The sequence below is a fragment of the Prinia subflava genome, chromosome 8 (genome assembly GCF_021018805.1).
Source record: "Prinia subflava isolate CZ2003 ecotype Zambia chromosome 8, Cam_Psub_1.2, whole genome shotgun sequence".
Taxonomy (NCBI): Eukaryota; Metazoa; Chordata; class Aves; order Passeriformes; family Cisticolidae; genus Prinia; species Prinia subflava.
In genome coordinates, this window is record NC_086254.1 from 9,239,724 (window position 1) to 9,263,872 (window position 24,149).

At 41.5% G+C, this 24,149-nt stretch overlaps 1 protein-coding gene across 7 annotated transcripts in view; it reads right to left on the reverse strand.

The window, feature by feature from the left end:
- The window catches only part of BCAS3 (BCAS3 microtubule associated cell migration factor), a 300,416-nt gene that overhangs the window by 204,278 nt on the left and 71,989 nt on the right, over positions 1-24,149 (reverse strand). For all 7 annotated transcript variants that reach the window (XM_063402849.1, XM_063402852.1, XM_063402848.1 and 4 more), the window contains exons 15-16: positions 17,108-17,372; positions 2,394-2,544 (exon numbers count right to left, since the gene is read on the reverse strand). In XM_063402849.1, coding sequence (XP_063258919.1) covers positions 2,394-2,544; positions 17,108-17,372 — 416 coding nt within the window. The remainder of the gene's footprint in view (positions 1-2,393; positions 2,545-17,107; positions 17,373-24,149) is intronic.

The window sequence follows — 24,149 nt, forward strand, 5'->3', positions numbered from 1 at the left end:
TCGGAGGTGCTGACCATGGAGGTGTAAATACATCTGTCTTTTGCCATTTGCAGTAATCCACGCCTCCTACACTTCTCCCAGCGAGGCAGATGGTCCCTGTCCTGTCGAAATCTTACACTGCACAGACTTCCAGTGCTATGTGTTTGCAGAAATATGAGGGCAGATGTTAAATATGTTAAACACACGCTTTGCCCCCTGGAGGTTTAAGTTAAGGCTGCTGTCTCAATTTGGTCATTTTAGGCATGCCAGGCTTCTTGGATCCTAGGCATTCCTCTTAAATCCCTGCTTTATAAATAACAGCTTCTCATGTTAATTTTGTGTACTTTCATCAAATATTTTGGATGCAGAACAAATGAAGGAAGCTCTCGGCTTAGCGTTACAAGGCTACGTGGGCTGTGCTGAAAATTATGATCCTCATTCATGAAAACTCTATTTACACAGCAGGGTATTTCCCATGACTGTTGTTTTCCCCCCTTCCATAAGCCTCACTGAGCATTTTAAATTTAATTAGTTTTAAAAATTACACAAAATGGAACAGAAACAGTTTGTGAATAGTATAATTTACCAGAAAACTACAAATATGAACACTCCGAATGTGTTTTAGATGTTTAAGAATAAAACAGTAAGTAAAATATTGCAGTTTTACTACAATTGCAATAATTTTAGAAAGGTTTGCTGGCATCACCACCGCATTAAGGAAACCTTTGTAAAGAATTTTGTATTCATTATTACTGTAAACCAAGAGCTTTTTTTCCCAAATCCTTCTCACTGCTCCTATCACCTACCTCCCCTGGCAGACCCTCAGGTGAATTTTTAATTTCTTTCTCTGCCCTGTCCCACCTGGTTCTAAGCATCTATTGCAGTTCTGGGAGCCCATATTTACATTTCTGTCCTTCACTGGCTGTGTTCTTCAAGTCAGGTTTTTGGTACTTCCCCTCTCTGAGGAACTGTGACCTCCTGCCCTGTGACAACCTCCCCCTGATCCCACCTCCCTTCCCATCCTCGTCCAGGATCACACCTGGATATGCTTCCAAAATTCACCTGAGCAGCAGCAAAATCCTTTTCACTCGTTTTAAACCGAGCAGAGAACTAAAAAAGCAAAAATACGAAACCGCAATGTCTCTGTGGAGGAAGCTAAACCTCAAGATGACCCTCAAACTGCTCCTTCAGTGTTCCTTGAGTTCCATTTACAATTATCTGTGCAGTTCAGGAATTTCTCTCTGTGCTGGGGGCAGCTGCGTGTCCGTGCCTCCCGTTTGGCTCCGTGAAATTCCCGTTTCACAGCAGGGTAGGAGGGGATGGCTGGACAGACACGAAGGGACTCACACAGCCCAGCCTGTGACTGCCTTGCACCCAGCAAAAGGGAATTTACAGCTCAGGCACAGATATGGGAATTACACAGGGAATATCCCTGAGCTCTCGCCTGGAAAATAATTCCCTGTTCATGAAACACAAGGGGAAGTTCACCTCACGAGCAGGGTTTGAGCAAGGAAGCACCGAAGCAAAGGAGGCAGTGCCTGTGTTTGCCACAATGCAGGGAAAGCTTAGGGAGCTGCAGGACTCTCGGTTGTTTTGTCCAAACACATGCCATGCTCGAGCTGCTTTCCTTAAAATTATAAAAGCCCTCTGAAAACTAACAGATCAATCAGAATTTTAGCTGGAAAATATTCAGGAATTCAAACAACCCGAAAATGAGAGAGGAAAAATATAATGATCACCCTGTAGCTTTAATTGCAGTAAAAGAATATTTAAAGTTTAGCAAGACAAAAATGTCAGCTGTTGGACAGTATTAATTAATTGAAAATTGGTATGGTTTATGAAGTTCATAAAATCTTACATATTTTTTCCAAGAAATACTTTGAAGTGTTTTATCACAGCACATGAGAAGTACCAAAGTGCAGCTGACTCTGGAGTGGAAATCCACACATGAATTACCCAGTCCAGAACAGAGTACAACAGAAGAAAAAGGTCAAGAAAACAGCAGGATTAAGTTTTGCCTTTCTGCTCAACCTGGCTTACTGTCATTCCAGTTCTGATGGTCAAAAATCATTTCTGCTTGAAAAGGTTGGAAATCAAAATAAACAAACTTGGGAAAAAAAGTAAAACCATATTTTATTCTGATTGAATACAGCTCTGCTTATGTTTCATTCCAATTCCTGGTGTGAAAACGTCTCCTGACCCACCCAAATGAATATTCCTGAATTTACAGAGGTTTGTTTCCAGGTTATATTTATTTATCTGATGTTTTCAGTCTCCTCTTCCTCCCACCTACACTCTGCTGCTATTAAATTACATGCACTAAAATTAAAATACGGAATAAAACTAATTCTTACTAATACCACAACTGATTTCCACAAGAATCATAAAGGCTAAGGAAGGTTTGTGCCACTTACCCCGTGCGTTTGGTGATGGTCCCTAATGTCATTGGCTGCTTGATTTGAGCAAGAGGCAACACCACAGTCAAACTTGGGAGAGGCAGGAGTCGAGGATTCCCAGGATTGTTGTTTGTGAAGTTATTGTAAGTGTCTTGGCTGTTCAATTTACCTTGATGGGATAGAGATGCAATAAAAAACATTACTGGAATTTTTTCTTCATTTATCATTTCTACATCTGCCTGAAGTAAGGCAAAAAAGACAAAAAAAAAGAAACCAAAACAAAAAAGCCATATGAGCTGCTGTTGTAATAAAAGAAAAAAAATCCAAAAAAATAATTTTCGTTTCAGATAAAGAATAAATTACAATGGAAGAAGCAATTGCTAATTTTACATCTGGGGATAAGGAGAGATTCCTTTCCATGCAAGGGAAATTATTCCTGCTGCTGCTGCTTGCCTGGCAGTTTTGTTCACCGAGAAGTTTTCGAGTTCGACTTGAAGGACAAGCTCAGGATTCCAATTCTCTATTTAAAAAAAAAAGGAGTATCTGGAAGGGAATTATTTTCCTAAAGTACCACATACAGTGTTGGTAATTGGAAGTCCTGAAAAGGTCGCTTTTGTTGTCTCGACGGATAAAGACACGCAGAATAATCATCTGCAGAACTAAGGCTGCAGGGAAATATCAAGTAACTATGTCAAATAAAGCCACGCCAAACTAGATGTAAAAATCACAAAAGTATCAAAAAAGTAACAAATTTCATATTCATTCCAAAAGATGAAAATGAAACACAGGTACTGAAAAAAAGGAAAGGGAAAACATATCAAAAAAAGCCCTCAACAACCCTAAATTTAGCTGATTTCAAAGAGGTCTGTGCTGGATGGACGCCCAGTTTGGATACGCTTTCTTACTCGCTGTATCACTCTGTAGTCACAACCTTTCATTCTTCAGTTGGAAAAGGAAACTAGCTCCAAATTTCATGGACAGTAAAGAAAGAAATGTGAAGAAACCAAAGAAAGAAGTTAAACAAAAAAAGGGGCCGGTCTGTTTATAGCAGAATCAAAAGTACTTTAAATAGACAAGCAACCATGAATTAAAAGGTTTAGATCATTAACTTGTTTTTCTGTGTTCCTATAATGCTGTGAAACGCTGGCTTTGTTCTTAATCAAAAGGGAACCATATTGGGAATTAGGTTCCTAAACAACCGATGCATTCTACACAGATATTATACAAATCCCAGGCCAAATCCATACAATCTGCCTCAAGAGCAGCCACCTTTTTTCAAGGAAGAAAAACAGCACAGCAAAGGGTTTCTCACAGGAAGCTGCCTGAAAAGCTTTAATGGTACTTCAGATGGATTGAAAATAGGAAAAGGAAGGCGGAAAAATCTTAATGAATGTCTCATCATCCTAAAGACACTCAATGCTTCCTTCACCCTTCTTTTAATGCTATATAACTGGGAGCTTGGGGGTTTTATTTGGGTTTTTCTGCAAAGCCCCCAGATCTCTGTGTCTCAGAGAAGCACAATAACAGAAATGATGAAATTACAAAGTGTATTTTGTGGTAAGTATCTGGCCTGAGCATCCATCAATACGTTTTAAGAGAAATAGCGAGGCTTTAATGAAGAACAAGCCTATTGAAGTTCCCAGAGAGCAGATTTCATTAATAGCAATTTTCCTGCACCAACTTGGAATACAAAGAAAAAGGAAAAGGAAAAAAAAACCCAGCTCAGTTTTAAATAAGACTGAGATGCCATTATTATTTTTTTTAAGATTAGTTTAATAAAGCATTTTTGGTTCTTGCAGGAAGGCGTATGAATAGTTTTGTGCACTATTGTCTAATTAGTCACTGTTCCTGCAGGGCCCCTCTGGAAGTGTTTCCCTCTCCAATATCCCCTGGATCCACATGGGCACAGCAAACACTGACAGGATCCACTGAGGGAGCCCCAAATATCTGTAAATATCTGTAATTTGTTTTCTTGTTCAGAATCTAATGATTAACTCGGAGCTACTGATCCCCAGGCTGGCTTGGAACAGCCCCCTCTCCCCTCTCAAGGCACATTTCGTGTCTCTGCTCCAGCTTCATGTGGTTTGCCACATGCAAAGCCTTCAGCTGAATCTTCAATTCAATTCAAAACCTTCAATGAATATTTGCATGCAGGGAAATGAGGAATTTACAGACGTGCTTCCTACACAAGGATGAGCAGCTTTGCTTCCATACGATTTGAGGACTCTCAGAGCAGTTAGGGATACTTAGAAAGCTGCAGGATTATCTCATCCTTTCAGAGTTATTTATTAATTGTAGGAACAACATCTTTTAAATTCTTAGGCTCATTTATAAGGAAACATAATTAAACCAAAAAAAAGTACTAAACCATAAAAAAAATAATAAAAAAAGAGATTCTGAAAGGGACTAATATATCAGATTATTTTTCTTTGAGAAAGAAACAAAAAAACATTCAGGAGGTCAAGCATTTAATTTGTAGCTATGTATTTGAAAGTATATCTAAATCTGATGTACACAAACCTCAATAAAAAATTTACTAAACCAGACCTCATAACACACAGCACTTCACGGCACAAACATGATAAAAAAATTCTGCTGTGACAAATGGAAAAGCTGTAAATACCAAACATATGTCACAATAACCATTGCCTGCCAACCTGCATTTTCTGCTGCAACAGTCAGTTGCTTAACTGCAAAAATTGTAATTAAAAGTGATACTAGTCAAAAAATAAAAGTTGGAATGCTACAAAGAGGAGAGAAATTATTTCTGACAGGAAAGTTGTTCTTGTAAATCTGACTACAATAGCATTAAGATGGTGGGGACGATTAAGGTCAAAGAAAACCCCCTAATTTTCTGGTGTGCTGCTGTACCCATCCAGGAATCCCAAAAATTCCCCTTCCGTTCCTCCAGCCCTTCCAAGTAGGAAACTCCTGCAGCAAACTGGAGTTGTGTGTGCACAGGGCAGTCAGATGAGGCCAAAAGAGCACAAAGAATGCAGTCAAGCATCAACATTATTTCTACAGCTCAAGCCGTTGTTGATTCACTGTCAAAGGACAAGCAACAAATAAGCCAAAGTTTAAGTCGGGTAGAAATATCCAGTATTTTTCATCCAGCAGAATGCTGAACTCGAGTTACCTCCCGACATGTGGACAGTGCATTTGTCTGTAAATGGCTGAGGACTGACACACACAGATCTCACCCTGCAGACTGCTCCAGGAATGCTTTTATTGCAATCAGTCACCACCACCACAATTCCATGGCAAATGTGTCCCCTCAAGGATCATTTCCAGTGGAGCACCCCGAGCAAGGAGGTGCTTTCCCTTGGTAATCACCTCAGGACCCTGTGCAAGGCATGGGGTCAAGGATTTGTCTTTCCATGGGCTGCCACAGAGGAGATTTTTGTATCAGAGCTGTGCATGGGATACATTAAAGCCAGTCTAGGCTGGTAAATCTCTTACTAATTTTACTACAGGACTTCCAAAAAGCTGAGGATGCTGTGGCTGTGGGGTCTGACAAGTTTATTTGCAAGTGCAGCCTTAGGTTGGGCAAACATTGTCTACTGAGACAAGGAAAACCCACTCCAGTGGTTTTGGACCTGTTTGCTGACAGTCTGCAAAACCACCACCATCTCACCCCCCAAAACCTGAGCCACTCTTTTCCAGACATTTCATTCCACTGATACTCAAAGGAGAAATGGATTAAGCTGAGGATAAAAGTGAGGAGAGAAAACAACAATGGGCTTTGTTGTTGGCTGAGCCGTATTCCCAAAGCGGCCGTCACTGACAGACTCACTTCCACCGAGGAAAAAAAGGGAGGCCTGCAAGGGCCGGACAAAAGAACTCCCAGCAGACAAAGAAAAAACAAATTAAAAGCACCATTATAAAATACAGATGCTATAAGGAAAATAAACTTCACAAGATTTAGTGGGTTTTGACAAAGCTGGACATCTGTGGTAAAGCCATCAGGAGCAGCTCCCAGGTATGGCCAGACAGGCTCGGGGTCCCACAGCATCGCTTCCCTCCTCAACACCCTCACTCTCCAAAAACCCAGTGTTAAATCTGTAAGTCACTCTTTAGGCCTCAATATGGGATTTAAACATTTGATCAATCACTCTTTTTTAAGTTTTTAAACTGTATTTTTGGATAAGAAAGGAAAGCTACATCAAGGGGAAAACATTGAAGACTTGTGAGCTTCTAACACTGTCCAAAAAGCAATCAATCAACTGAAAGCAATTAATACAGTTATGTGTCCTCTTCTGATCAACTAAGAGCCTTGATGAATTCAGGCCAGATTTCAAATTGGTCAGTGTTTGAGCAGAACACTTGAGGGCATTGCTGTCAGAGCTCATCTCTGAGGAGAGGGGAGGAGAAACACCCTGATTTTTGGCACTACTAATGACACAATTATACATCCAAATCCCCAGCCCCAGTGATTGCATTCAGCAGCAACACAGTGTGGCAAAAAGACTTTTTAGGATCCTGAAAGAATGATGTGGATGAAGCCCCTGTTACTCGGCTCTTTAGTCCAGGCATAGTCCCACATTAATGCAATTAATTGTCTGATTTCAACCGAGTTTGAATCTATCAGTATCACAGATCCCATTCGAAATGGAACTCCTAAATCACAGCCAAGCTTAAAACCAAAACTACACCCTCACACCTAAGGGATGCAAACACCAACTTAGCAACAAACTAAATTAAATTAAACCCTTTTACCCGTTCAATTTCAGCATGTTTATGACATGTCTCCAAGTCCTGCAGGATTTTCTTTGGTGTAAACTGTCAGCGAGCAAAGCAAAGATGACTTGGCCCAGACAATTTTTTCTGGTAGGAAAGTAATGATCAAAAGGATTTTAGCTTCTCTACACACTTTATTTGAAAAACTAAAGTGGTATCAAGCACCTCTCAGCCTTATAATAAAATGCTTCTATGTTGATTTTTTCCATTTTTCTTCCATTACTCCAATACAAAAAGCTTAGTAATGCAGTGTCATTAAAATTCAAACCCCACTTGATTAGCTTTTATATCTTCCAGTATTTAACAGACTCCATTTCAAAGGGTACCACGAAGTCTACTGACATTAACACTACATATAAACATCTATAATTTGGTAAATAAAAATGCAGTAACTCCGGGCTATGCAATCATGTGGAGGCCAAGTTACAGGAAAATGAACCATGTTTGGCCATTATTTCTGTTTAGTGTAACACTGAGGATTCCTCAGCTAAACATTCCCTAATTGTATAATACAAGAGAAATAAAATCCTTTCTAACTGGTAGGCAAAAAATGGCAGGAAAACCAGAAGTGTCATGGATGTGGTGGTTTATTTTGCTTCGCTTTTTATTCAATACAAAAAGTTTCCCGGATGAGAATGGAAAGCTTCCCAGCTTCAGTTCCAAGACTTTCACCCTCGTTCCTGACCTTTCCTCAGACATGTTCCAGTATAATCTGTAATCTACTACAGTCGGAAGAGGAAACAGCAGCGCCCTGGTGAGAAACGCTGCCTTGTGACCCCAGCAGAGAACCCAGCGGAAGCAATGCTGGCTCTCGAGTCCCTGGAAGAGCCCGGGACACACACCCAGCACCACGAGCCCTAATTACTGCCAAAGTGGGCTTTTTCCTTCGTGTTTTGTTTAATTCAGCCCAACATGTGTTATCTTTCTTTGTAAAATGTTAGACGTTTTCCTAGAAGAAGTCAGGAAATGAATTATTTTAGTTAACGATCGCCTCTCAATTAAAGTTGCATTGCCATTTCCTTGAATTGTGTCCTATCAAATTTAAACTCATTTCACACCCTAACCCTCAATACTTCCAGTACAATTAGACCCATTAAAGGAGGAATATTATGTCTCAGCTACTGTACACACATCATGAAGCTACTCAGAGCTAAACCTATCACTAACTTGCTTCCATTGGAATGGATGGGAGAAAATTACGCAGCCGGTTGTTTTTGTAACATTTAGATCCGTTTGATATGGAACCTTTGGAAACACAGCTGCACTAAATCTCACGATCACGCTAGGAAAGCAGAGCTTGCTCTCTGTTTGCATCCAGGCAAGGCATGTGACAGTGACAGCTCCTAAGTCAGAGTGCTCTGCAGAGACGGCCAAGCGGCAGCCCAAGTGTCTCGGTCACTGCTGGGACAGAGTCCCCTGCCCTCTCACCCGAGCTCCCTGAACTTCAGCAACATCCACTCAAAACCTGAACATGGCCTCCTGGCAGTCCCTTCCTCCTTCTGGAGTTTTTCTACTATCTTCAGTGTCAGAACTTTGTCCCTCAGTTATGAAGTGTCCCACTCACTGATACCCAATAATCTCCTCTTGTGCTCAGCAGAGAAGGAACTCCCATGACCCCTTTTACTGCCTGTGCCTCTACCTGGACAAAGAGGGATTTCCTTAGAGAACAACCCCTCCACCACCACACACACAAATCTGGCACAATAATCATCTTTTGGGACTTATTTAACTAAAAATACTGTTTGTGCAAGGCTCAAGTCCATGTATGGGCAAAACTCGAAATAAACCCAACCAAACTGGTTTGCCAGCTGTCGGCTGCAGGCTTTGCTCAGGCAGCGCTTCAGATGGTGGTACCAGCCAGAAGAGCCAAACTGGCCACCCTGGGTCATCTCAGCAAAGGCCAGGGCCCAGCCCATCCTCTCTGAAACAGATCTTGCACCTCCAGCTCTGCACAGATGGGAAGAGTGCAAGAGCAGTTTCTTGTAAGTGCTACGGGTGTAGGTGCAGAGAATGTTGTGAACAAACAGAAGGAGCGGTGCCATCGTCCCCGCCGGGTGGCTGGACGCCAGCTCTGGATGGAGTTTGCAAACTCTTGAGAGGACAGGACTCTCTGAGCTCAGCCTAACACTGCACTAATGAGGTTATCGTGCAGGCAGCCTCCGGGCGCTGGGGAGAGGCTCTGCTGCTCCGATTTCTTGCACATGGGAATTTTGCTAACACTGTCTGCTGGTGAATGATGAAGCGCTTGAGAAAACAAGAATGCGCTATTGCTGCCCCTCGTCGTGTCCATCCATCATAATTCAGATCAGCACAGATTTCAATTCAAAGCCTTCTTTCAGGGACGACTCTCAGACGCTTCAGCATTGTAAACTTTGGAAAATTTCAGTGTCTCAGACTTCTCTTCCAAATGATACAAAATAAAATTATCTTTATGAGCCTAATGTTTTTTGTATTGAGACAGCACAGTCAGAAATACTCATCTGCCAGTCTTAGAAACTGCAAAATGAACTGGGCTGGGAATTTCTGAAGGACATCTCTGTGTGCAAGTGTGTTCAGTGAGGAGATAGGGAAAATTTAATGCCAGCCCCTTACCCAAAGGGCTGAGCTTACTACAATTTATTTTGATGATAAACTACATATTAATAAATCTGTGATCTTTTTATGCCCACCTTTCCATCTCTGCCTTATTTTCCCCTCCACTTGCAACCGTAAGAAGAAATATTTTAGCATCTGAATTCAATCTGGGCTGGATACACGAGATTTATCCCAAGTTATGTGGAAAAAAACAAAAGTGCCTTGAGAACCACTGCATTTGAGAACTTGATAATAATATCCATGGGTAATTATAATAAATGGCTTGTCTGAAACACCCATAGAATAGGAACTGAAGCAATCTGTCCCTCTTGCACCCACCACACACCCTTGGCAGCTCTGCTCTTTTACCCATGACCGTTGAGGATGTTTTCTGGCTCCGTGACAGCATCGTGACTCAGGTCATGAGAAGTGTCAAAGATGCATTTCCTTGAGATGGGAAAAAGCAACTGATTTAACAGCCCACAAGGGCTAAGCGAAAAAGAATAAGCTCAATCAGCATATTTAAGGGTAAAGATAAACCTTTTAAAAGATAGAAGTATATTTTATTTCTAATCTTAATGCTTAAGTTTCTTTCCATAAAGTGTTTACATTTTTCAGGCTACTAAAGATGCACAGTTGATTAAATGCCTTACTTAAGAATAATAAACTGGAAAAAAAAAAAGAGGGCAGCAAGGGCAACACCCATTTACTGCACAATCCATCACCAATCATATAGACAGGCAGTCTGGTTCAGGCTGCAGACACAAGGGAGCAGCCCTGGATTCCCAGAATACCCACTGCCAGGAGAAGCAGAAGGTGTTTGGGCTTGAACTCAGCATGTCCATCAGATAAAATGATTGTTCCCACCAGCTCTTGCCCCATTCCTTCCCTTCGTTGGTTACTTACACAGAGCTTCACATGCTTTCACCTTCCCTCATGCCAAACCTCCCTTGTCAGGCAACACCCTCCGTACTTAAACCTCCTCCTTCAGCTGATACAGTCTCTTGAAAAACTCTAGATTCTACTTTCTCACCTTCTGATCCAACATATTACAGGCTTGTATCAGGTGAGCAAAGCTACTTTTTGTCATTTCACTGATGGCAGCTCCCTTGAACCACTTACATTCCTTGACCCACCAATGAATGTCTGGACTGCAGTGTCTCCCCTGTGCCAGTCCACTCTTCTCCTGACCTAATTCCAGCCTTTCCCCTTTGTGCTTTGGCCATGAACCATGCAGAGAATCTTTCCTGCGTCACTCCTTCACTGATCAACTCTTTTCAGCCGGACTGTTACTCCACATCTCAATCCTAGTGATGGCTTTTGTGCTGATCACACTCATTTCAGCTGTACACAAGTGTACTTAACCCTCTGCACGGGCACACTGAGAAGATGTAAAGTCCAGCATGTTCCTTCTCATGGATCATTAATATCATTATTTATCAATTTCCAATTGGCAATTGCAAAACCCGATCAAAGCACTGCATCAGCTGCAGGATGTCATTACTGCTTGCAGCATACAAAAAGGAAATGCACTAGCCTGTCTTTTATGTACCTGGTTAGCTGGGAAGTTCTGCGGATGGAAAAACGTGGGCTTACTGTAAACTAAGAGGGAGCAATCGAAGGAACAATTGAAATAACCATAGAATTACAAGCTGTCATTTATTAAGTCATTTTCAGATAAACACTTAAAATTCCAGTTACCACTTCTTGGACTCCCTCAGTACCTGACTCTGACACATCAGCACTTGACCCTCTCAAAATCTCCTTCCATTTGATGTTACCAAGACTGAACTCATCCATCTTGACAGGAAAACTTCAGTGGGACGCTCACATCTGTGGTAATCCCACCCCTCTCTGCCTTCCCCTTCCCCTTCACCTCGTGATCCATCTCTGCCATCGCGGTCTCCTGTGTGCTGCCGATTATTTCCCCTCTGTCTGTTTACCCACAACCTTTCTGAAACAGTTTGCTCTGACCACTGCTACAGCATTTGCTGTGCTTAATCACTCAGTCATAGATTTTTACACCCCCTATCTCCAGAGCTGCAATTCCCTTCTGATGTCCGTCTCCTTCAATTTTCAATCTGTCTGGAAAATTCGAAACTTCTCTTTCTAATATCAATGCAAACATGCCTCAGTCTTCGATCTATGCTGTTTACATAAAACCTGCTTCAGAAACACTTGATGTACAGACACGAACTTCCCTTGTGACAGAATTTATCAGTCTACTTCCCTACTTATCTGAAGGGAATGGATCTTTTCCTTCCACTTCAGAAACTATCCAAAATACACCACCTACTTCTTTCACTCCACTGATTCTCTATTACCAAAAAAAAAAAAAAAAAAAAAAAGGGATGGGGGAGAGAAGGCAGTAAAACACAGCAAACACAGCTCCTTTAAACCCAGTAAGCTGCTGGCCGGTTCCCAAACTTTGATTACAGCTCTTCCTACCTCTACCTGTGGGGACCTTCCCTCACCACCACCGGGACTGCTCCAGAAACAAAGAATCATCACAGAATCACAGAACGGTCTCTAAAAGTCATTAGCAGAAAATTCCCACCAGGTAAATTAATTTTGTTTTGGTGGGTTTTTTTGGTTTTTTTTTTTTCCCCAACTGGCCTTAAAACCGTGAAGAGAAACTTCAGGTGAAGGTGTGAAGAGAACCACTGGATGCTTCAGGCAGCGCGGAGAGTATGGAGGGTTTACACACGCAAATAAATATTTATGATGCCCATACGAGCAGCTCAGTGCCTGTATTAGTGAAAAAGAGAAGGTTTTATCCTCATCGGCACCATTTGTCCGTGTTCCGGCGGTTCCACGCCGGGTCCCCCTCAGGGCCGGCCCCGCCTGAGGCGCCATGGCCGGGAGGAGGGCGCCCCCTGCAGGCCGCGGCGGGGGCCAGGCAGCGCTGAGGGAGCCGCGTCCGGGACGAAATCTGCGCTAAGAAACGGAGCTGCGAAAGGAATTATTTGAAATTATTTGAAATGTGGCTTAAATTTAAAAAGAGGCGAGTGTCACCCTGGAGAGAAACGCGACAATGACACAAATAGACACGTTCAAACGACGCGGGCCGATGCTGCAGCTTGCTCTGCTGTTTCCGCGCTGTTTCTACCATAAGACGCTACAAAGAGAAAAATTAAACTTAATTGAGAGTTTTCCAAAAAGCGTTTTCAGCTCGTGTTCACGGCGTTTCGTAAAGCAACTGCCCTACAATAATTTAAAGTTATTACACAGTTAATTTTCTTTGAAACTATTTTTGTCTGCTTCTCTCTAAATAGGTGGTTTCTTAAGTGAGTGTTACTTAAAGGAAACCAATCTGTTTTTCAGGAAGGGCTGATGATGTCAGTCCTTTCAACTCTGCTTTCCCATAAGAATTCTTCTAGTAAAAGGAGTTTCACTCTGGGAAATAGTGAAAAGTAACGTGAAAATATGTAAAGCATCTCAGGCTGCATGTTTATCAAACTTCAAGTTTTATGCTTGGATTTTAATCATGTTGCGATTGTGACAAATGAAGGAAAAGCAAGAGAAAACCTTTTGATTTTTAAAGTTATAAAAGATTTTGCAAAGAAAAACGTGCCATACTGAAATGTTTTTAAAGAGATAAATACAAGCCTGAATGCACTGTATTGAGAACAACATGGTTTTTTCATAATTCTAAATTTATATACTCCCTCTCAGCATCGGTATTAAATCTGAAACAGAACCATGGCATACTATGAACAGTTTTTTGGCAAATAAATAAATACTTCAATCCCCAATGAAATGCAAGGCAAATTCAGAGAGTATCATATTATTATGGAATATTTTTAGTAGGTGTGGATGTGTAGCTGTAGATCCAATGTTAACTTAATGGATTATTATTTGTTCTGGTACTGGAAATTCCTGCAGCCAACAACAGAGAAAACTGAGTGAGCAGAGCTACAGAGACTTTATTTCACTTACTGGTGGTGCAAGAATTTATAATATTATGTAAATTTTAATTTGCAGGATTAAAATAATTGGAGTAATATGTAGTTTTCAACCTTCCACGTAAAGCATTGCACTTTTACAGCTAAAAGCTCCTTGCTATTCACTTGTGGGTGTCCCGAAGAGGGAGAAGTTTGCATCCCCAAGGACGTGGCTCTGCTTTAACTACTACTCACAGTGTACCTGTGAGACAGGTAAGGACCACAAACACAATTTTATTCAATTAAAATGGTCACATAAGGCCATATTTTACCCTAATGTTCACCCCAACAACCAACCGATGTCGTAATAGTCTTATAATAGTAAAAGCCCATAAAAGGATCCCAACTCAGATATTCCTGACAACATACTCTGGTGATCCAAGGGAATGACAAAAATACAGCCTCGCTGCATTAACAGACAGAACAGCCCAAACAAAATCTCTGTCGGCTATAAAAGGTGCAAAGGAAATAACTCTTTATCATCCTCTATTTAACAGTTTATTTCATTCTGCTAGAAAGAACAAAGCCAAACAATGATTCATTTGGAAATGAAATCATCCCTACCCCCAGCAAAGGCTGACATTGTGTGGGTAAACAGTCCTGGGGTGTTCCAACACAATGTAAATAGATTGCCTTGCTACTATATACACAGCAAACAGTTTCGTTTTGAAACCAGCAGGCAAAAAAAACGAGTGAGAAAAATATGACAGAGCCTGAGCTCTGAAAATATTTACAAGAACAAAAGTTAATCACAAGTTATCATCAATAAGTTACAATTGCTAAGCAAAAGGGAAGATAAGCCCGTGCAGTCTTTTGGCCTAAGGCTGTAGCAATGATATTTCAATGCAAAAAGAATATCAGCAGAAAGATTAAAAGCAGTTTTTTTAATGTAGGGTTTACTGAAAATTGGAAAAGATGTAAGAGGCAAATCGTGATGACGTGACTTCACACAGAAAAATCCTCCAGTCTGCCACCATCTCCTCTGAATCAGTCACTTAATCAACACCTTGTCCCAGAGCCGCGGTGCTCTCCAGGACACGGTCTCTGGCTTTATTTCCATTATAATCAGCTGCACTTAGACGGGTGATTAAGGAACACAACAGTTATTCTTCTTGAAGAAAGCTACAAAATTAAACTCATTCCACACGCGGGGAACACAGAGATTCCTACTGTTGTCACACAGCAGAGAGCTGACAGGCAAAATCAGCTGAATAAAATTCACCAAGGGTTGCAGAGCGAGTTCGAAGTAAAGCAAAGAATTAAACCCAGAACTGCTCTTTTTTGTTTCGAGTACTCGCTTACACTTCTGTCACCAGACTGCCGCGACTCCTCCAAACAACAATAATTTAACATTATAATATGGTAAGGAGCTGTTACAATCTGAGTAAACACATCTTAGCTCACAAATTAAAATAATCATCGGTCTCTGGCTAATCCTGCTGCCACACACACACACACAGTCCCTCTGCTGAAAGTCGCTCTGAACTTCAGGGGTTTTTTACAAGTTGATGATAAATGGTTTTTTATAAAAAGCTTAGAATAGGGTTCAATATCCTGCCTGCCTTCAGCCACGGGAACTGGAAGATTACTGAAGTGAAAGAGCAGCAATAAAATTACTGAAAATATTACAGCATTTTACCAAATGGACTCTTTCAAACGCAACTATTTTATTTTTTTTCCTAATTTTTTAAAGACATCTGTGCTGACTCCTCTACACAATTCTCATAAATTTCTCATGGAAAACGTTCACATGAAGTTTTGCAAGTTACCAACACACAGTCATAGCACATGTCCAACTTCTGCACTGCAGAAGTGACGAGCACAATCTGTGTGAAGTCCTCCAGGAATCGAAGTCACCTTCCTGCCTTAATTCTCAGCACTCATGTGCAGACTTCCAGTGGAACTGATTGTTCAAACAGAGCTAATTTTCAAGCAGTGATGACTGCACAGAGATCTTGAAAGAAATCAGATTTATTATCTTTCAAGACAGACATCTGCAAACTGAAGGACTCTGGAGACACTCCCCTAAAAGCTGCTGCCTTTCTCTGTGACTCGTCCGTGCACGCCTGTCTCCTACCACCACCCCTGAGCATCCTGAAACTGCTGATTCTTCTTTTAAAAAAGTGTCAAACTATTCAAAACTCCAAATGTACCTCGGAGTATTGTAAAGGCAACAACTGACTGCAATTTCCCTTGACAGAAAATAGAATTGGCTGGGTGATAGCCACACAAATTGACAGCTCCTTCCTCTCCTCTCCATGATGTCCACAGTTAAAAGGGGTTGGATGTGCCAGAGCAAATCTTTGGAGCACTCCCCAGCCTGTTCCAGGCTGAGCTGCTGTACAGAGATGGGAGGAAGTGAAATGGAAGAAACACAACTGTCCAAAGGAGGAAGAAAGTTCAGAGCACGTTTTGGGCGCCTTCCAGTGGCTCCAGGCAGAAGAGGATGGCTCCAGAACAGCCACGCACAAACCTTTGTTCAGAGAAGTTCCAAAGAAAGGCAAAAACAGAGAGGGTTGTTCTGAGACAAGTCTGGTTCCCTTAATAATCACCAAGTCATAAAAGAGTTCCTTTGATTCGGAAATTCCACAAAGGTTCTCTCTATAGCAGAAAGCCCAGCACAGAGTTGGGCTTTCACAAGAGCTCCTAATCCTACTCATAATTAGGGAAGAGGGACTGTTCCTGGCCATTTTTAATACCCTCAGACTGGAAAAGGGTGGTTACCCCAAACAAACTGCTATTCAAACTTTCACTTCCATGGAACTTGTGACTGACTCTCAACAGAAAGGAGGGGTAAGGATGGAGCAAATCCTGAATGCAAACAAAACAGTTTCCAGCACAGACCTCATGAAAGAGGAAGGCTGAAAGTAAAGACAAAACTGGAAAAGCTGTGACATTGATAATTTTTCAACATTTTTTGAGGCTCCCCTTCACATCCTTCTAGTTTCTCCAAGGCACATCCACCACAGGAACAGGATGGACAGATCAATTCTTACAGATTTTTTTACCTTTACACGTTATTTGTCACATTGTTCACACACACACAACAAACATAGACACAAATCTCTGAAATCAACTTCCCACTGCCTTGTTCCCACATTTCTCCTTGAGCGTTATTTACTGTAGATATCCAGATGTGCTTCGTTATCATCAAGGCCAACGAGCAGTGAGAACTTTTAGCAATAAAATTCTTTGAATACAGACCAGTTTACTGACTGCGCTACATAGAAACAAAACTTGAAACCTAAAGAGCGCCAACCTTTCAGTTTTGAGTAGAAATTCTCAACACACCTGTGACAGCATCGTTTACTTAAAGCAAGCAGCAAAACTACAACTGTCTTTCCAAAGTGTTTCCACCTTGGCTCATTCCCGCGGTATCTGCACACATCACATATTTCTACACAGTATCTACAGTGCAAATTTTCATTTTATGAAATCAATATTATGGATGGAAAGAAAGGAAAAGAGCAGATTTACCATGGAGAGGTGAGCCAGAGGGGCTGCTGGACAGGCCGGGCACGGGGCTGCAGCGTCCTCCCTGCTTGGACGTCAGCTCCTGCTCGATCTCCTCCAGCCCCGCGCTCTTCTGGAAGCGGCTCATGCGATTGACCACGCGTGGGGACATGTGTGTCCTGACACAGGGCTGGCCCCCGTACGGGTTGATGGGGAACACGTGCGAGGTGCCCCGCAGCGTGCTGACCACCACCCAGCGGCAGTCGTGGCTGAAGGAGATGTCCTGCACCTGCAAAACAGGGGGGACGGGTGTGAAAAACGTGATGAATTCATGTTCTTATGGTAAATTGGAAAATGATAAAGCTGTATAAGTTTATATCAGGTAAAAGTCTATGTTTTAGGAGGTTTCTCCATTCAGAAGGGGATAAAAGACTTTGCAGCCTTCTCAAGTATTGGGAGGGGACCTGTTGAGATGAGCACCTCACACCTCTGGAGCACCTTCACAGACCATCCAGCAATATCACCCATATCTCCAACATTCATCAACTATAAGGATCCATAAAAACTGAATATTAACACATGGACTTGGGAGGGGAGCTCTTTTCAACCAGACCAGAGACGAATTTGGGTTTGAATAGCAACCAAGAAACAAAGGGAAGTATGGGGAAATATTGCCGAGGGCAGAATAAAGAGTATAAAAACCAAGCCTCCAACATGGCAAATTCGTGTACCCAGCTAGAGACACAGACGGCCAGGGTCTGTGTCTCTGGGTCACCCTTGGCTCTCTTTTTCCCAGGAGAAACTGTCAAGTAAGTGTTGCTGTTTGTGTGGGGTTTTTTTTATTGCTTAAAATTCTGTGATTTGATTCCAAATTTTGTGATTTGAATTTTTAATAAACCAAATTTTTGAATTTGGAAATAAATTGTCCTGGCATTTATAACAACGGGGAATGAAGCCACCACCTCCAGCACAGGGGTCATGTCTCCAACACAGATCTCAGCTGGAAATGGGAAATAATCCCTCACATTTAGGCAATAACTTGAGTTTTGGTGCATTTATCAATAAACTTAGTATTCAGTGTATACACTATAATTCACACTTGGAAATTTTGTACTTTTCAAAATGTTCTGAGATTATGAAAACAAACCACGCTGTGAAGTGCTGCACAAAGCCACAAGATCTTTGTGTAGTTTTCAAGCAGAATTTTGTTCTAAAAAGAGTTGGGAAATTGTTTCAATTACATGTTTTATATTTGCTTGTTTAATCTTTAGAGATTGCCCAAAAACGGGAAAAGGGAGGGATGAGAAGAAAAAGAGATCTCACCACTGGGCCTGATTTTGACAAATACTGGCACAAGTCTTATTCTAGCTTAAAATAGTCAATTTTGAAGCAAATACAAAAATACAGTTAAACATTTTCCACTACGGTTACTCCTTGCATAGATCTCAGATATGAAGTCCAGAAGGATTTAATTCTCTTTTAAGTGTGCTTTACACAACGCTTTGATGGAAAGCAAATTCTTGTTCCTGAAGGAATGCTTTAAAAGAGAGATTAAAGTTTGTTTCCAAGCCCATCCTGGCAGACAACTCAAGAAAACAAGTAGTCGAAGTTAAAATGATTTATCATAGAGAAAAAAAGTCCTGAAACAATTCTTCCAAAAATGTTTTTAAAGGTAAAAGCTGACTAAAAGGAACATGGACACAAGTGGGATTTACCACGGCAAACAAACATATAGATGAAGGATTAGTTTTCATTATATTATTAAGCAGTATAAACTAAATCAAATTCTTTTAAGATTTCACTGAAGCCAGTTTTACAATACATTAGGTACCCAAATTGGAGTAAACACTGATAAAATCTTGACAAATATTCCAGAAATGCACTCCAGCTATTCCAGACAAAAGCAGCAAAGTATTCAGCAAAGTGCAAGTTTCCAACAGAGCCCTGAAGCCTGGGAGATTAAAAAAGGGTTTAAATCTTGTGACTTGTGACAAGATATTTGGTTGACTGACTGTCACACAAACATTATCGAGATGAACTAAAAGCAGCGCTGCACACCTGCTCCTTTCAGTGCTGGTGACATCCCCAATGAGCTGCCAACGATGCTCCCCAAACCTGACAGCTCTGGCACTCCAGGATTCAGCTCTGACCCACCTACAGTGCAGCACTTACCAAGTGTTTCACCTTAACAGATTGCTCAGAAGGATTAGAGACCCCACAGGGATTAATAAGGGCTCAAAAAAAACCCCAAAAACCAAACCCCAAAGTCCCCGGAGTCAGGGAAAATGATGGCACCAAGAGCATTTCAGGACTTGCTGTTAAAGTGGCAAATTCTGCTGATCAAAACCAAACATATGAACTGTGTACAAACTGCCACTCTCAGTTACAACAGAGCTATGAGATGAGAGAGAAAAATTCCATCTCACTGTACCACGCAACAGAACTGTGTGTTTCTGCTTTAATACTCAGTTTGCAGTTGGCACCCTGAGGGTTTTGTTGTTTCAAAAACTACACACAACAGCCCTGGCAAATGACAACCCCAGCCAAGAAACTGGGAAACAATCACTGCAGGATGTTTTTTTTTCCTCGGTGTAAACATTACACAGAAAAAAAGTATTCCTGATCTACAGGAAGAAAGCGTGGAACTCCATAATCTCCAATGGTGTCTTTAAAACAGCGCTCACAAACAGTGGCTGCAATCAGAGCAGGCATCATGGCCATGGTTGTCTAAAACATGGCTGAAACCACAAGGGGTTAAATGTTCACTAATAACATGGAAAAAAGTGTTGAAAGAAGTGTTCAATGAATTAAGATTTACAGGAACAGAGCTGTGAAACCCTGCTCAGCAGTGGCAAAGCTGGAAGCTGCTGCTCTAGGTGATTCACCTATTGCTCACTGGGCTCGTTTGTCTTTCAGAGATACACGAGGAGCAGCAGAACCACAGGCAGTTCAAGGAGGTGATTCAGAGAATATTTCCAATTCCAAGGGCATGAATTAAACACGCTCACATCAAACCGGCACAAATCCATCTGTGCAACGTGGAGGAGCCCGAAACTCTCTGGGAGAACTGGAAGAAGGCATGGACCAGGCTGAAAGGACAATGCTCATCCTGGCAGTCTGAGAAACAACTTCAAAAATCAGCTGTGTCCATGAATAAACCCCTATAAATTATGCCCTGAGCTGTGCTGTTCCCCACCACGTTCCTGTACATTACGCCGAGTTCTCGACTGCTCAGAGTATAAACAAACTGCACAGTGGCCCATTAGTGGTTTTCAAGTTTATGCTAAGCGTTGCAATTTATTGCTGTTCTTTAGGTTAATGTACTATTATTTCATGTATTTATAATATATTTCTGGATTTGTTGTTAATTATGATGTAATGTTTAGATACCAAAGATCAATCAAGACCCCATAGTGTTTACAGATATATGTTAATAAAGTATAAAGTACAGCAGATCTCTCACGATGTAAAGTTTATTCTATAGCTCAAGGTCAATGTCACATTTAATACTCATGTCTGTATTTTAAAATTTTATCTATCCTCTTCTGTCTGAACCGGTAGAGGGAATTACAGACCTGAGACTTTGTTAATTGGGGAGCCCTTAAAATATCTTCAAATTCTTTTCAATCTTAGACTCTCTCCATCTTTCTTGCAGGTTCCCTTCAGGCACTGGAAAGCCACAAAAACACCACTGCAAAGCCTCCTCTTTTCCAGGCTGAACAATCCAATTCCCTGAGCCTTTCCTCATATGAGAGGGGCTCCAGCCCTCTGGACATTTTGGTGGCCTCCTCTGGACTTGCTCCAAAAGGTCAATGTGCTTCCTGTCCTCTCCTGTTTCCTTCCAATTACTCTTCTATGCTTCTTTCTAACTTCCACTTTTCTATTTCCCTGTGTTTTGAACATTATGATGTAAAATCCTCCAGAAAACAGAATTAAAATGTAGCTACCACTGAGAGTCTGCCCTGAGTGACACAGTCAGGTAATTTAATATACAGAGTCCTCCAAGGACACAGCACATGTCAGCAGCTCTACTGAGGATCAGCTTTCAATGCTGTACAGATCAAAAAATCATTTCTGATATTACAGAATCACAGGATGGGCTGGGTTGGAAGGAGCCACAGAGGCTCAGCTGGTCCATCCTCCCTGCTCCACCAGGGTCAGCCCAGAGCACCTGGCACAGGGCTGTGCCCAGGTAAATCATGTAACAGCTACAAAACCAACCCCACAATGCTTAACTTGGATTTCAATAACACTGACAATAAATAAACCCCTTTTTGATCTTCCTAGCACTCTTTTTTTCCTTCCTACCACCCCTGTGTCAGTCGTGTGGAGTTACACCAGGTGCAATCTGTATATTCTTCCGCATTTTACTGCATTTAATTAAACTTGGGAGAGTAGGGCCAGCAGTGCTGCAACAGGAACGTGACCTGTTCATGATCACTGTGCTGTGTCACAGAGGAAAAACACCCTGGTTTGAAGCACAGGACTCAAGTATTTAATTATGCTGTGCAGGGAGATGGCAGAAAGAAAAAACCAGTATCATTACACAATGAGAAAGAGCAGCAGCCCCAAGGAGGTAAGGGTCAAAATAAATTAGAAAACTGGTCTGTATGTGAATTTTTTTGGCTGAGAAAATTAAGGAAATGATGTAGCAACAAGCATAAATGAAAAAATAATAAAATCATGGTCTACACAATATGATTTACCAGACCCACACAGACCCAACTGTGTCTCCCCAAGTCCCCAGCACTGATTTCAGTTTTGTGTGGAAGCAAGGGCAGAATGTGGGCACAGGGAGAGATTCACGTGGGGCCTTCAACCAGAGCTGAGCTCTCAGTTAATGACTGAGCCTGCAATCGCTGCTGCTCAGGGCTCCTCTCCCCAAGGCAGCCCAGCCACTCCTGACTGCAGCAGCTTCTCCTTGTCAGCTCTCATCCCAGACTGCTCAACTTCCCCAAATCAATCTTGGCTGTTTCAAGCCCATCCCCAGCTTCTTTCCTAGAAACAAGAAAATCCTCCTAGTCTAACAGAGTCTATTTCAATAATTGCAACTATGAGCATGCCACAGACAGCAAGATTCACATCCAATGTTTGGAAGTTGTTCCAGTGTTTCTCTACCTGGGCACGGGTGTGACACAACCTTGAACAGTCTCAGTGGAATCACTGAAACATTTGTGCCTTCCCTGGAAAAGCATCAAATCACTCGTGTTCTGCAGCAGCCAGGCTGGAAGGCTTTTATCATTCCCCCTGTTTACCTTCTCCAACTGAAGTCAGTTGTAGCTGCAGTTTGGAGTGGGAATAACAACAGTGTGACAGAGTAAAGGATTACAGAGGAGCTGGCCAGCAGCCAGCTGATGCTATCGCTACGTTTATTTGTCCTAGGCTGAGATAATGCTGTTTTCAGGGATTTTGTTTTTGCTGTTTACAATTTCAGATCAAAGAGAAAGGATCATCAGGTGACAGCCTAACTTTCATCTGTAAGTGAATGAGCTTCCTCAGTTCAGAACATGCTATACCTTCATTAAAAACCTTCCAGAATATTCTTGGGTAAAAATACGAGTGCAGTAAGCGTTGCCTCACAATGCAAGAGCTGGAGGACATGAAAATGTATCCTTAACCAAAATATGCAGCACATACATGTGCACATTTCTCCTCTTCACAGCTGAACTGTGCAAGCACAGATCCTCTGAGAGGTTCTGTTCTCTCCCTGACTCAGTTAAATACAACCAGCCCTTGCAATGGATCCTCCTGGTGTTACTCAGTGCTGCTCTTTGTCCTCTTAAGGGAAAAAAATATAAAATCTAAAGCACAAGTGGCACTTCAAGGCTAAAAGAACTTAATCTGATATAACCGAAACAGGGAGTTCTGTCTGTGCTTGCAGAAAAGTGACTTTGAGTGCTGTGACCGCAGGACTCTGAATTATCTGAGACTTCACATTCTGCCATGGTCATTGTCTTCACAATCCCCTTCTGAGGCACAGGTCCACCTTCCACCCCACCCCATCCTCATCTGAGTCACAAAAAGGAGATTTTGGGCAATGTGGGGTGAAGCTCTAACAGCCAAAACCTCACATACAAAAGCAGAGCTGATTTCAGCATGGACATTAAAATCCCACATATAACACAGCCATAATGATGATGTTTAAACAATTTATAATGGGTACTAGCTAAACAAATTCTGACACTGATAATCACTCATGTCCATCAACACAAATTAGAACTTTTTATAGCTCCAGTACAGAAGGTGACCTTTAAGACCATTGGCCTTGATTCACAGTTAGTTTTAAACCAGGGAAAAAAAAAGAAAAAAGGTCTGGTAGCAAATGTATAAATACTGTTCTAACCAGACAGGAGGTACAGAGGCTCCCAGTGTGGGCTGCACTGAGAGTTTTATATTGAACAGCCTCCAAAATTCTTGTCTAATGCTCCTCATACAGGGAATTCACACAACAAAGGAGCAGCACCAACAAACTCCCCTCTCACTGAACAGCTACAAGTGCTGTTATTCCAAAAGAAAAGAGTAAAACAATCTCTCATATTATATAAAATATTTCAAACCATGTGTTGAGAATCACAGGTACCAATGCAATATTGTTTAATTATCCAGGGAGCTGTGAAATCCATCAACACACCTCAGACTGGTTAGAATTTTCTCCATTTTATGCCATTCCAAAAGCTATACTGTTCACATCCCAAATGAAAACTGTGTGGCAAACTAGGAAAAAATTTTACTATGTTGATTCTGAGAATTTTAATGCAATGCTTTCACAGAGATGCTAATACTATATCCCAAAAAAACATCTATCAATAAGGGTTTCTTCTCTAAAACGTGTTCTGTTTGGTTTCCAATGTGTGCCTTGAAAACAAATTTATCAGCTGTAAAAACCAGAAGAACATCTTTGTTCCTCATGACTGAAGTCCTGTGCTTTGGGTTTCAATATTGAGTCTTTGTATGAAGGGAGAACAAAAATAACTCTAAAACATTAAACCCATTATAGAACATGCCCAAGTAGATGGCAGAGTATGTGCATACACACAGATCTCATTGCTCTTCGTAATATTTATAA